A 13,675-nucleotide genomic window follows, 5' to 3' on the forward strand; every position below is an offset into this window, starting at 1 on the left:
CTGATCTCATGAGATCTAGCGGTACTTTAGGCCTCTGCTGTCTGCGAACGCACGGAAGGACCTGACACACCGAAGTCGGCCAGGAAACCAAAGGCTCGCTAGATCTTCGCAAGGTGAGTATCCACAGGTCCAGTGCGAATGTTGCCGCTTCTCTGCGGTCATTCGTAAGGAGGAATGACTGTCGTGGTGCTGCAACATTTGTACCTTTGGGACCGTTTCGTAAGTACTTGGAGGGGGGAGTTATGTCGTAACTTTGAATGTTTGCTATGTGAACTGTCGTAACTCGAGGATTACCTATATATGAGACAAAGTTATAATCATATGAGTGTTGTGGCTCCATTGCCTGAGCCTGGGCTATCGACAGATGCAGACTCTGAGAGTGAGGGAGAGGAGTTGGCAAGGCCTCCCTCTCCAGGACCCTCCTCTCTGGCAATGCCTCCGGAGGACACCGAAGGCCAAACGATAGGCTCAGAGCCAAGCACGTCCCCGCAGCCACAGGTAGACAGTGACGAAGGAGATAAGTGCTGGCTGGACCCTTGGCAGAGGCGCAGGGTGAAGCGTGTGCAGCAGAGGGGAAGGCGTGCCAGAGATTAGCTGAGTCACTGGACCACACCCCACAGGGTATAAATGTGGGTGTGGTGGCTGGTTCAGTTTGTGACAAGCAAAAACTAGAAATAATCCATGATCTCTGCGTTACTGGACTTTGCCTGGTTTATCGGGCTGCAATTGGATTAATCCTTGTATTGTTGAAACTCTGCCTGCTTTATCGGAATGCTTGCGGTCTAATCTTGTTTTGTGTGAGTAAAGTCTGAATTGGCAGCTAGCCACTGGGTTGCTGCCAGCTTTATCTTCAAAGAATTTTGTCGTGTGGCTTATTAACTCCGGGTCGTCCGTGGGGGTGCGTGTGTGGTACGGGGACAGAACAATGAGTATCTTTGAAAACTGTGCGCCATGTACTGGGTGCTACATTCTACCCAGATTTAAGCGTGAATTGGGATGATGTTGGGAAAGGTGGAAGGGAGAAGGAGAAGGGGATGACAGAGGACGAGTTGGTTAGTGTTTTAAGTGTTAAAATTTAAATTAGGTTAAATTAAGGGTTCAGCATGAGGAAAACCACTGACTGTGTGTCTAGTTGTTTTTGCACAGAGACATATATTACAATATGTGTAACAGGGTTGAACTGTGGTCAGCTGTGGTTCTTGGTGTACTCTGAATTTGGTACAGCGCCTTCCTTTTGTTTCCCTTTGAACTCAACAAAAATTAGTAATAATAATAGTAGTAGTAATAATAGTAGTATTTGACTGTCATGACTGTTATAAAACATGATTTCCACATGAACGATGATTCTTCCTAGCCACAGCTTGGGCAAAATCCCAACCTATTTTTTTTTATTTTTTTAAAAAAATAAAACCCTGAAGATGCAGGAAAGCAAACAACTCACAAATCAACCACTTTAACCAGAGTTAAGAACGTATTTATTTCAAGGATTTTTCTACACCTGAAGTTCTCCAACTCACTTTACAACTCGTATTGGGGGGGGGGACGTAGATCAAGGCACTCTCTGTATTGCCTCTCCCCCCCCCATCCCCAATTGTTTGACATTAATCATTACAGCACGGTGCAGCTTGACGGAGTTGAATTAGCATAACTTAATTCTCAAAATTATATTTTTGCATGGCCTGCACAAGTTCTGGAGATGTTACAAACGGGATCAAGGCTTCGATTTGCATTGAATAATCCCCAAATGATTTTTTTTTTTTTTGCAGTATCTTTTGATACGTTGTTAACCCGTTGCAAACCTAAAAACAGATTTAAGATTAAGTCTCTGGGATCTGTAGCCTTGGGTTTTGCACATGGCTCTAAACTAACAGTGGTTTTTGTTTTTAGCTTCCTGCCCTGTGACAAGCCACAGTTCAGCCATCCATGATTTATGGCTTTGTGCCAGGGGTGAAATCCGAATCGGTTTGCTACTGGTTTGCTGGCCGTGCATGCACAGTATATGCAGTGCACACCAAACCTGTGCAGGTTAAGCAGAAACGAGGGGAGGATCAGCTGTGGTGCACGATTTAGCTTTGCTGGAAAGCAGCTAAACCTACTGCACAGCTGATCGTCGGAAATACCAGTTCGGAGGAACCGGTAGCTTTTTTTAACTACCGGTTTGCCCAGTGGTGAGTTGCTCCCGGTTCGGCCGAGCCAGTAGTGGTGACGATGTGACGTCACCGAACCGGTTCTCTGTGCCTGGGAGCTGGGCCCACCCGCCCGCCCACCCCGGCTTTATTCCTACCTTTATTTCTTGGTTTTTAGCCCAGCTGATAGGCGCGGCAGAGTGGATTGCCGCATCTCAGCTGGCCAGAAACCTAATGTGCTTGCGCAGAGCGCAAGTTTGCACGGCGATTGCGCGCAAAGCGTGTGCGCGAAGAGAACCGGTAGTCACACCGGTTGGAACCCACCACTGGGTTTGCCCAAACTGGTAGTTTTTATCACTACCGGTTTTCCCGAACCGGAGCAAACCGGTAGCATTTCACCCTTGCTTTGTGCATTGCAGAACCCGGCCACTTTTTAGTCACAAACCATGGTTAGCAAAGACAGGCTTAGCCCACGGGGTTTAATATCTATCGGCTTAAACAGCACTCTGCAATAAAAAAATTTAGTGCAACCTGACGATGGCTGAAGTTCTCAGGATTTAGTCACAAGCGCAACACCGTTTTCTTCAATTAGGAATATTGTTGGCACCCATTAATGAAAACACAGAATCACAATATACAGGAATAGACAACGACACCTCAAGAACAGGAACGGACGGAGGAGGGAGACGGCTGTTGTTGAAAAACTGAAGTTGTGTAGAAAGTTAGCACCGACCCCTCTCCTGGAAGAATGAAATACTTCAGGAAAATATTAAAAAGGAAGGATGTTTCCCCTAAAAGAGAAATAAAAAATCTGAAGGGAGACAGAAACTAAGAGCAGATATTTGGTGCCTGTTGAGAAAGACTGGGCCAGCCTATCTACAAGACAATTAGACCTTCAGCTCCAGGGCGATGGGATTAAGACATGACCCCTTAGGACATAATAGGATTAGCCCTCTACCCATCTAGCAGCAGGGCTCAAAATTTCCTAAGGACATTGCATCACCCAGCAAGGTTCAACGAAACGTATCTCAGACAGCCTACAAAGTTAGCAGTGACCCCCTACAACAACCAATAGAATACACGCCCTTGCCACAGGAACAAGAAGCTCAAGTTCAAAGCCCAAGAGAGGGTATAAATATCTCTCGCTCTCCTCTCCATGTGTTCAGCTACACCAGGACCTCACACCCATGTGGTCCTGTTCATCGATAAACCATCTTTCCAATCAGCCTCCATGTTTCCGGTGTCTTTCTCCCCACTTGGAACTGAACCCAGATGGATATTTCTTCCCACAGTTGAAACTCATTAGTCACGGCTGAAAAAGAACAGCCTCTGGTCCAAAGGAAGTTAACAGAAACAATACTACCAGTCGCCAACAGTTAAAAGTTAAACTAAAGGCTAAGGAACTCTCTAGCCACACCATGTATTGCATTATATCAAAACACACACACATCCAAGGAATTAAATGCCTCTCCATTTTACATCGCGAAATATTTAACAACGGGGGTTCTGAACATTGGTTAACACCAGGAAGGGAGAGAAATGAATTGCTGGTAAATGTTTCTTAAGAAAATGGGGTCAGGATTGGACTCTTATCTGCTGTGATCAGTGGTGGGTTCCTCCCGGTTCCGCCGAGCGGTGATGATATGACGTCACCGAACCGGTTCTGCCGCCCCCCGCCGCTTCCCCATCCCCGCGTTATTCTTACCTTTTATTTGGCCCCACCCCCAATCTATTGCTGCCTCCTGAGTCCCAGCTGATGGCTAGAGGGAAAAATACTGTTTAAACTTTTGCCGCGGGGCTTCAAAGGGCCGCCCTACAGCTGATCAGTGTTAAAAGAAAATGAATGAGTAGACCGCAGGGTGGATAAAAATCAATGATTTTTTTTAAAAAATCAAAAAAATCAGATTTTTTTGATTTAAATCGGATTTTTTTTATTTAAATCAGATTTTTTTTATTTTTATCGAATTTATTTTAATAAAAAACTTTTGGGGTAAAAATCTATCGTAAGATAGTTTTCTATTTAAGATACATAAATAATTTAGTTTATTCAGCATGAAATGGAGCTTAGTTATGTAGCAGGAGGCTGTATATTCTGCAACACTGGGACTATCGGTGAGTCAACAGTGGGTCAAAGGAGTAGCAGAGATGACAGTTGCTCTTTAAAAATTATGATTTAAATCGAGTTGATTTAAATCAAGCCTTTTTACTAGTGATTTAAATCATGATTTAAATTGTGATTTAAATCAACTCGATTTAAATCAAATCCACCCTGGTAGATGGGTGCCTGCAAAAATAAATGGGTAGACCGGTGCCTGCAAAAATAAATGGGTAGACCGGTACAGCCTGGTAGACTAGTACCTCTGCTAAATCCTAAAGAATTGTCACATGACCATCAAGCCATGCCCACAAAATAAGCCACACCCACAAAATAAGCCACACCCACAGAACCGGTAGTAAAAAAAATTAGAACCCGCCCCTGGCTGTGATCCAGAAAAAATGTAACTCTGCATTTGTAGAAAAATTGTCAAAAATTATGGCCCAAAACTTCTAGAAAAGGAGCGGAAGATATTCTCAAAATGGTTTTGCCAGAAGCAGACAATTACATTCACGGTCCAAATTTATAGCATTATAAATGAAATTTGCATTTGCGGAGTTTTCCAAGGGTTTTTAGATCTCGTGTTTTCGATCAGAGGGAAGTACAAGTTAAATGAAAGTTCATTCATTTTGACTCTATTCAACAAAATGAATGAAACCTAGTCCTTTCTCAGGATTTGGCAAGCCGTTCTACAAATGTGGCATGTTTCTAGTCCTTTGCGTGGACCCCACCCCCACCTCCCCGAAATGTGTACAGGTAATCCTCGACTTTATGACCACAACTGAGCCCAAAGTTTCTGTTGCTAAGCGAGACATTTCTTAAGCGAGTTTTGCCCCACTCTACGACCTTTCCTGCCCCAGTTGTTAAGTGAATCACTGCAGTTGTTAAGTGAGTCACACGGTTGTTAAGTGAATCTGGCTTCCCCCTTGACTTTGCTTGTCAGACGGTCGCAAAAGGGGGTCACTGCGACTGTCATAAATATGACTCGGTTGCCAAGCGTCTGAGTTTTGATCACGTGACCATGGGGATGCTACAACGGTCGTTAAGTGTGAAAAAACAGTCATAAGTCACTTTTTCCAGTGCCGTTGTAACTTCGACCGGTCACTAAATGAACCGTTGTAAATTGAGGACTACCTGCGTTGCATTTATGTGTATTTTTGGAGGTAATTCATAATCTTGTTCTTCGCTCCATCAGTGATATGGCTGTTGTATGTTTTACTAACTCCATCTGACTTATCCTATCATCGTCCAATGTAGAGCAGATTTCATTATCCTGAGGATGGAAACCACACTCAGAAAATCCAGTAATTCTTCTGTGTCAGCTCCAACAGACCCAGGGGGTGTGTTTTTTAGAAAAAGATATTTCATTTCGAATGGACTCTACTTAGCAGATTTTCTTGGAAGATGCCTCCCCATAACTTCAGCAGTAAAGGGAAAGGTTCCCCTCGCACATATGTGCTAGTCGTTCCCGACTCTAGGGGGCGGTGCTCATCTCCGTTTCAAAGCCGAAGAGCCAGCGCTGTCCGAAGACGTCTCTGTGGTCATGTGGCCGGCATGACTCAACGCCAAAGGCGCACGAAACGCTGTTTCCTTCCCACCAAAAGTGGTCCCTATTTTTCTCCTTGCATTTTTTACCTGCTTTCGAACTGCTAGGTTGGCAGAAGCTGGGACAAGTAACGGGAGCTCCACCCGTTACGCAGTACTAGGGACTCGAACCGCTGAACTGCCGACTTTTCGACCGACAAGCTCAGCGTCTTAGCCGCTGAGCTACCACGTCCCCTTAAGGACCAGCTGTATAAACCTTGCAAATGAGCGATTGGATTGGGGCTTTCATTTTTAATCTAATCTCAACGACTCCCTAAAAAGGATGCAAATGACCAGCCGTCTGCAAGGAGTATCAATCCTTCCGTTCCCCACCATCCAAGCCAGAGCTGAAGAAGCTTCTCGGATGAGAAGCGAAACGTCTTCAAAGAAAAACAAAGACATTCTAGCTGCCTTTTGAAAAAGCACTTTGGGGACAACCATGACCAGGAATGGCTGAGAATCTCCACAGACCTAACCAATCCTGACTTTGCAAATTTAACTGCTGAGTCACGCTTTTTGTAAAATGAAGTGGGATCCTGCGCTACCAATTTAGACAGACTGCATTGATACCTCATATAGTAAACTCCCAATCGGTACAGAAGGAGGCATCTCAAAGAGTTACTTCAGGGAGTTTGAATGGACAACAGATTTTCCGATCCGCTTAGATCAGATGTAGCTTAGATCGGAATTCTGCCACGTCATTTTCAAGGTAGAGTTTAGATCAGGGATGGTTAACCTTGGCGACTTTTAAGACCTGTGGACTTCAACTCCCAGAATTCCCCCAGCCAACGTGTCAAGCACAAGTCACCTTTTCGTGATTGATAACGTCCAATGAAGTGCTAAGAAACACCTGTCTAAAATACAGTCTCTGGAAAGAAGGCAGAGAAGAGACCCAAGGATGATTAAGGCAGTGGTGAAATCCGTTTACCTTCGCTACCGGTTCGGGAATGGAGCCTGTGCGCCTCTTCTACGATTCTCTTCTGTGCGCATGCGCAGAGGGTCAAAAATGGGACGTAATGACGTCCCGGCAGGTGGGCGGAGCCTCCCGCTGCCAGCGCTACCGGTTTGCACGAACCGGATCGATCCGGCTGGATTTCACCACTGGATTAAGGGAGCTGGAGGCTAAAACATATGAAGAATGGTTGCAGGAATTGAGTATGTCTAGTTTAATGAAAAGGAGGACTAGGGGAGACATGATAGCAGTATTCCAATATTTGAGGGGCTGTCACAGAGAAGAGGGAGTCAAGCTATTCTCCAAAGCCCCTGAGGGCAGGACAAGAAGCAATGGGTGGAAACTAAACAAGGAGAGAAGCAACCTAGAACTAAGGAGAAATGTCCTAATGGTGAGAACAATCAACCAATGGAACAACTTGCCTCCAGAAGTTGTGGGTGCCCCATCACTGGAGGATATTAAGAAGAGCCTGGACAGCCATTTGTCTGAAATTGTACTCAAGCAGAGGGTTGGACTAGAAGACCTTCAAGGCCCCTTCCAACTCTGTTAATTTTATGTTCTATGTTCTAGCCTGATCTGCATGCACACACTAAACTAAAAATTATGAATGTGGTTATGAGAAAAATCCACACGTTGTTATCCACACAATTTTGTGCTGTACATGAATGAAGCATGAAGCATTAGCAAAGCAGGACATGACCAGTTTCATCCTTACTGGGAATCGTCAGGTGTGCATAGCCAAACACCACTCGGCAGCAAAACTCAGACAGATCCTAAAACTAAGATGCTGTACAGGCATTCTTTGACTTACAATCACAGTTAGGATGAGAATTTCCATTGCCAAGCAAATTAAGTGTAAAGGGAATAGTGCCCCATTTTGCGACCTTTTGGGGGTGCAGTTGTTAAGCGAATCAGTGCGGTTGTTCAGCGAATCACAGTTTGACTTTCCCCTTTGATTTTGTTTGACAGAAAGCCAGCGATCAGATGACGCTCGGGTACTGCAACCATCATAAAATAGATGCTTGGTTGCCAAGAGTGACCACGATGGTCGTAAGGGCAAGGACCAGTCGTAAGTCACTTTTTTCAGTGCCGTTGTAAATTGGAAAGGTCGCTAAAGCAAATGGTTGTAAGTTAAGGACTACCTGTATCATCATTCCTCTTTTAATGACCCCCTAAATCCCTTGCGGGGCGGAGTCTAGGCAACTGAATGGAGCTGCTGAGTATTTACTGGCCGGATGCCCTTATTGTCGCCAATGCAGAGTTTTTTTTTTCAGCAGATATATTCACATTGTGCCCCCAGAGAGAAATATCTGCCTCTACCTTGGATCGAACTCGCAGCCTCCTGATTGTGAGGCGAGAGTTCCACCTCTAGGCTACCGCACCACTCTTTAAGGACTACCTGTACGTGGTCATATAAAGCACAACGGCCCATGAATTCAATTCCTAATACATTAAGAGGGTTTGAACCCTGCCAAAAAAATATTTTCTGTACATCTAGAGCCCCGAAAAGGATACAAAACACCCTCCAGAAGGTTAATATAACTGAATTATCACCAAACAGAACATTAATTGTGAAAAACAAATATGTTCCATGTAAACAGTCAGGTAAAATCTTGTGGACAGAGACATAATAGGGATGTAAGACCTATACAATTCTCTCCGACAGCTTAAGGGACGGTAGGTTGTATGTAACATTATGAAACAGAGGGGCAGGAAGTCCTCGACTTACGACCACGATTGAGCCCAACATTTCCGCTGTTAAGCGAGACAGTTTGTTCAGGGAGTTCTTCTGCCCCATTTTACAACCTTCCTGGTCACCGTTGTCGAGTTAGCGACACGGCGGTTAAGGGATTGCGGCTCCCGCGTCGACTTCGCTCGTCAGAAGGTCGCAAAAGGGCATCTTGACTGACTGCAACCCGTCATAAAGAGGAACCAGCCGCCAAGCGTCTGAATTTGGGGGAGGATGCCAAAACAGTCGTAGATGTGAAACAGGGTCGTAAGTTGCTTTTTTTTTCAGTGTGGTTGTGACTCTGAATAGTCACTAAGTGAATGGTTGTAACTCCAGGACTACCTACAGTCCTCGGTTTATGACCAGCCTCTTAGCAATTGTTTGAAAACGGGACTTATGACCTGATTCTGATGTTCCGACATCACCCCACCTCACATTCCTGTGACCACAAATTCGGCCACTCTGCAAACTGGCACTGATTTACAACTCTTTGCAGAGTCCTATAATCATGATTTAAGTTTTTTCCTTCCACAAAAAAGGTCATAGAATCAGGTCTGGTCAATGTGGCCCAACTTGTGACTATTATTTCCATCCTCAATTACAGTCATAAGTCAAGGACTTCCTGTAAAGCAGATGATTATTATTTTTTTTCCATTCACTTGCTTGCAGTTTAGAAAAGAGGAATAAAGTTTGCAGATTGTCATTGCAGATAGCCTGGTCTGCCTATACAATACAAAGAACGTTACAAATTACCGTATTTTTCGGAGTATAAGACGCTGCGGACTATAAGACGCACCTACCTTTTTTGGTGAGGAAAAGAAGAAAAAGAAATCTCCCTCTGCCTCTGAGCAATTTTGCCTCATTGCAGCAAACAGCCTGCTTTACTTTCATTTTCGTTTTCAGCATAGCTTGATAGGCACAAGAAAAAAAAAAATCTGCTTCCAGCAATTTACCTCCTTGCAGCAAGCAGCAGAGGCCTGCGCAAAACAGCTGAGAGCAAAACAGCTGAGAGTCGGGAGGCCGCTCCAATCAACTTGTGCTAATTAGGCTGTGCTGAAGCTGAAACAGGCTTGTTTCTTCTTGCTGCTTGCTGCAAAGGAGGTAAATTGCTGGGAGGCAGAGACCAAAGGGTGGGGGCCAGTGAGTGGGTGGGGCTACATTTGGCGTATAAGACGCACCCAAATTTTCACCCCCTTTTAGGGGGGAAAAAGGTGCATCTTAAACTCCGAAAAATACGGTAATTTTTTTTAATATATCAAGCCAAGTCACTATGTACAGGTAGTCCTCAACTTACGACAGTTCATTTAGTGACCATGCAAAGTTGCAACAGCCCTGGAAAAAAAGCGACTTAGGAACAATTTCCACTCTTATGACTGTTGCAGCATCCCCATGATTGTGTGATTTACATTCAGGATACTTGAATGTAACTGACTCACATTTATGACGCTTGGAGTCTCCCGGTCTCGTGTGAACCCCTTTTGCAGAGCACTTGACAAGCAAGTCAATGGGGAAGCCAGATTCACTTTAATAACCACGTTACTAACTTCACAACTGTGGCACAAAAGGTCGTAAAATGGGGCAAAATTCACTTAACCAACGTTTCACTTAGCAACTAAGATTTGGGCCTCAATCGCAGCTGTAAATCGAGGATTACCTGTATATCGCTCCTACAATCTGGGTCCTCCCATCTTTGGAAGGATGGAAGGCCGGGTCAAACCTTGAGCCGGTCAGGATCAAACTGTTGGCCGTCGGCAGAGTTTGCCTGCAATACTTCATTCTAGCCACTAGGCCACAGTGTCGCTTTTATGATTTCGTTCTGGAAACTAAGCTAGGCATGCAAATCCCCAAGTCCAACATCAATTCTCCCACCCCCCACAAAATAACAAGACTTATTCAGCTTGGACAAAACTGGCCCATAAGGGTATGAAAATGTTACAATTCAGAGCAATCTCAGTTTAAGACTTTACACAGGCTTAACTGTCCTGGGAGGGGTGGGGGTATCCCCCAAATTCTGGGACAGATGGGTTCTTCTGTTAAAAGCCTTAATAATTCTCCTGCCAGTCACTCTTCAACCATCAACATCCAACTTCCTTTGATGTCAAAACCCTTTCAGGACCCTCTGGAGTTCAACACAAGTCTGCGTAATCGGAGGCGAGGCTGGAAGAGGAGGATGGGAGATGTAGTCCAGGACATCCAGAGAGCATCAGGCAGGGCAAGGCTGCCCATAGCCTTTCCCAAGTAGTCTTCTTTGCCCGACCAATGAGTGGATGCCCACTTCCAGGGGTCCCTCGCCCTCCAAGTCCACACCTCACCCTCTTTGCCCCTTTATATCGGGGGTCCGGGAAGGGGGGTCCCCCAAATTCCTGGAAAAGGATGGGTCCTTCTTTTAAGAGACTAATGATTCTCCTGCCAATCAATCTTCAACCATCACCATCCAACTTTCCTTTGATGTCAAAACTTTTCGGGACCCTCCGAAGTTCAAGTCCGCGTAACCGGAGGAGGCAAGGCTGGAAGAAGAGGGTGGGACCTCCAGAGGGCATCAGGCAGGGCAAGGCTGCCCACAGTAGTCTTCTTTGTCCTACCAGCGAGTGGATGCCCACTTCCAGGGTTCCCTCGCCCTCCGAGTCCACACCTCACCCTTTTTGTCCCTTATATCGGGGTCCCCCAAATTCTTGGGACAGATTGGTCCTTCTTTTAAGAGACTAATGATTCTCCTGCCAATCACTCTTCAACCATCAACATCTGACTTTCCTTGATGTCAAAACATTTCAGGACCCTGTAATTGGAGGAGGCGAGGCTGGAAGAGGAGGGTAGGACCTCCAGAGGGCATCAGGCAGGGCAAGGCTGCCCGTAGTAGTCTTCTTTGTCCTACCAGCGAGTGGGTGCCCACTTCCAGGGGTCTCTCGCCCCCCCCAAGTCCACACCTCACCCTTTTTGTCCCTTATAGCGGGGTCCCCCAAATTCTTGGGACAGATGGATCCTTCTTTTAAGAGACTAATGATTCTCCTGCCCATCACTCTTCAGCCATCACCATCCAACTTTCCTTTGATGTCAAAAGCTTTCGGGACCCTCCGAAGTTCAAGTCTGCATAACCGGAGGAGGCGAGGCTGGAAGAGGAGGGTGGGACCTCCAGAGGGCATCAGGCAGGGCAAGGCTGCCCGTAGTAGTCTTCTTTGTCCTACCAGCGAGTGGGTGCCCACTTCCAGGGGTCTTTTCGCCCTCCAAGTCCACACTTCGCCCTTTTTGTCCCTTATATCGGGGGTCCCCCAAATTCTTGGGACTGATGGATCCTTCTTTTAAGAGACTAATGATTTTCCTGCCCATCACTCTTCAGCCATCACCATCCGACTTTCCTTTGATGTCAAAAGCTTTCGGGACCCTCCGAAGTTCAAGTCTGCATAACCAGAGGAGGCGAGGCTGGAAGAGGAGGGTGGGACCTCCAGAGGGCATCAGGCAGGGCAAAGGCTGCCCAAAATCTTTCCCAAGTAGTCTTCTTTGTCCTACCAGTGAGGGGGTGCCCACTTCCAGGGGTCTCTCGCCCCCCCCCCAAGTCCAGACATTGCCCTTTTTGTCCCTTATCTGGGGGGGTCCCCCCATTCCCCACCCTCACCCCCCTATCTCGTGTCTTCCGACCCCCCCCCAAAGGACTAAAGGCTGGGGTAAGGCGCCCCCCGATTGTAGCCGTAATCGTAGGGCATCGACGGCGGAGGCGGCAGCGGGCAATCCGCGAAGAAAGGCGCCGTCGGATCCGACACGGCGACGGCGGCGGCGTAGAGAGCCGGCAGGGGTCGCAAGGGGGTCTCGGCGTACAGCAGAGGCGCCAACGACGGCAGCGGCTCGTACAGCGGCGGCTCCAGAGGCAGCTCGGTCGGAAAGACGGGGGGCGGCTGCGGATGCGGCTCCGTCGCTTCTTGCAACAAGGCTCGGTAATCGGGAGCGGCCAGCAGATCGAAGAGCTCTTCGGCCACCGACGGGACGGTTCCTCCTTCCAAGCCGGCGGGGTTGGGAGCTCGGTTGGGAGCCGGCTCGGTGAAGAAGGAGCGGGGCAGGTTACGGTTCCGCAATGGGACTTTCTTGCAGGCGACGGGAGCCGTCGGAGCGGAGCCTGCATGATGCTCCGGGCCGTTGGAGGCAGGAGCGGCCGCGGTTGCAACGGCCGCCGTCGGGGCTCCGCCGGGCTGGAAAGGCGGCGCGGAGCGCAAGCAGGAGTCGAAAAGGGCCGCTAGGCTTTTGCTTTCCCGTTTAGGAGGCTTGCAGGAGGGAGCCGTCGAGGCGGAAGGCGCCGGGGAGGCCGAGGGTGGCTTGTTCGCGGGGGCGGCGGTTGGACTCGAACCTGCAACCGAAGCGGTCGTCGTCGCCGTCGTAGCAGCCGCCGCCTCCGCGTTGGCTCCGATGAGGCCGGTGCAGCGCTTGATCTGCTTCTGCAAATACTTCCGATGGTTGACTTTCCGCTTGGATTTGCCCGGCTTGTCCAAGGCCAGCTTGATGTTGCTCGACGCCGAATCGATGAAGCTCAAGAGGTCCCGGGTGGCTTCGCGGAAATCCGCCGCTTCGGGGCAACCACCGTCGGGAGCCCCGACGACGCCGCCCCCGCCGCCTTCCAGCAACAGCAACGCCCCGCCGCCGTTGCCGTTGTTGCCGTCGGGGCCGTAGCAGCTCTCGGCCGTCGGGAAGCCGAAGGGGCCGAAGGGCTGGTGGTGGGGAGGCGGCAGAGGCGCCGCTTGCACCGCCATCGCCGGAGAGGTTTTGTTTTTTACTGCGGGCTTCGGGCCAAAGGACGCGACGGGCGTCGAGGAAGGAGAGCCTGCCCCGATGGCCCCCGCATCTTGCCGCCCCGGACAAGGGAGGGAGTTGGGAAGCCGCGGGGCCTGGCCGGGCAACGGGGCCGGGCTGCCTGTTGCCGGGGCCGCCGCCGCCGCCTCTGCAAACTCCGGGAAGCTGCGAAGCGCTGGTGGTGGCGCGGCTGCTGCTTCTTTTTCTTTTTTTTCTTTTTTTTTCTTTCTTTCTTTTTTCCCCACCCCTCGGCTTTCACTTGGCGGGAGGAGGAGGAGAGGAGGAGGAGGAGGAGGGGGACGGGAAGGGGGCTCGTCTGGGGCGGAGAGGGGAGGGGGCGGTTAACTCTTGAATGGCCTCGAGCGCCGAAGGGTGTGGGGGTGGGGGAGAGGGAGAGAGAGGGAAAGGAAGGGAGG

General features: G+C 48.4%; 1 protein-coding gene across 1 annotated transcript; it reads right to left on the reverse strand.

Moving 5' to 3' along the window:
• Positions 1 to 1,458: 1,458 nt before the first annotated feature.
• FAM181B (family with sequence similarity 181 member B) lies at positions 1,459 to 13,463 on the reverse strand. Its single transcript, XM_087894580.1, has one exon. It carries the CDS (start codon positions 13,217 to 13,219, stop codon positions 12,134 to 12,136), a length of 1,086 nt encoding a protein of 361 aa, XP_087750706.1. The 5' UTR covers positions 13,220 to 13,463; the 3' UTR covers positions 1,459 to 12,133.
• Between the last annotated feature and the right edge of the window lie 212 nt (positions 13,464 to 13,675).

This window comes from Pantherophis guttatus, chromosome 5 (assembly GCF_059756535.1).
Source record: "Pantherophis guttatus breed Tessera chromosome 5, ASM5975653v1, whole genome shotgun sequence".
NCBI classification, from domain to species: Eukaryota; Metazoa; Chordata; class Lepidosauria; order Squamata; family Colubridae; genus Pantherophis; species Pantherophis guttatus.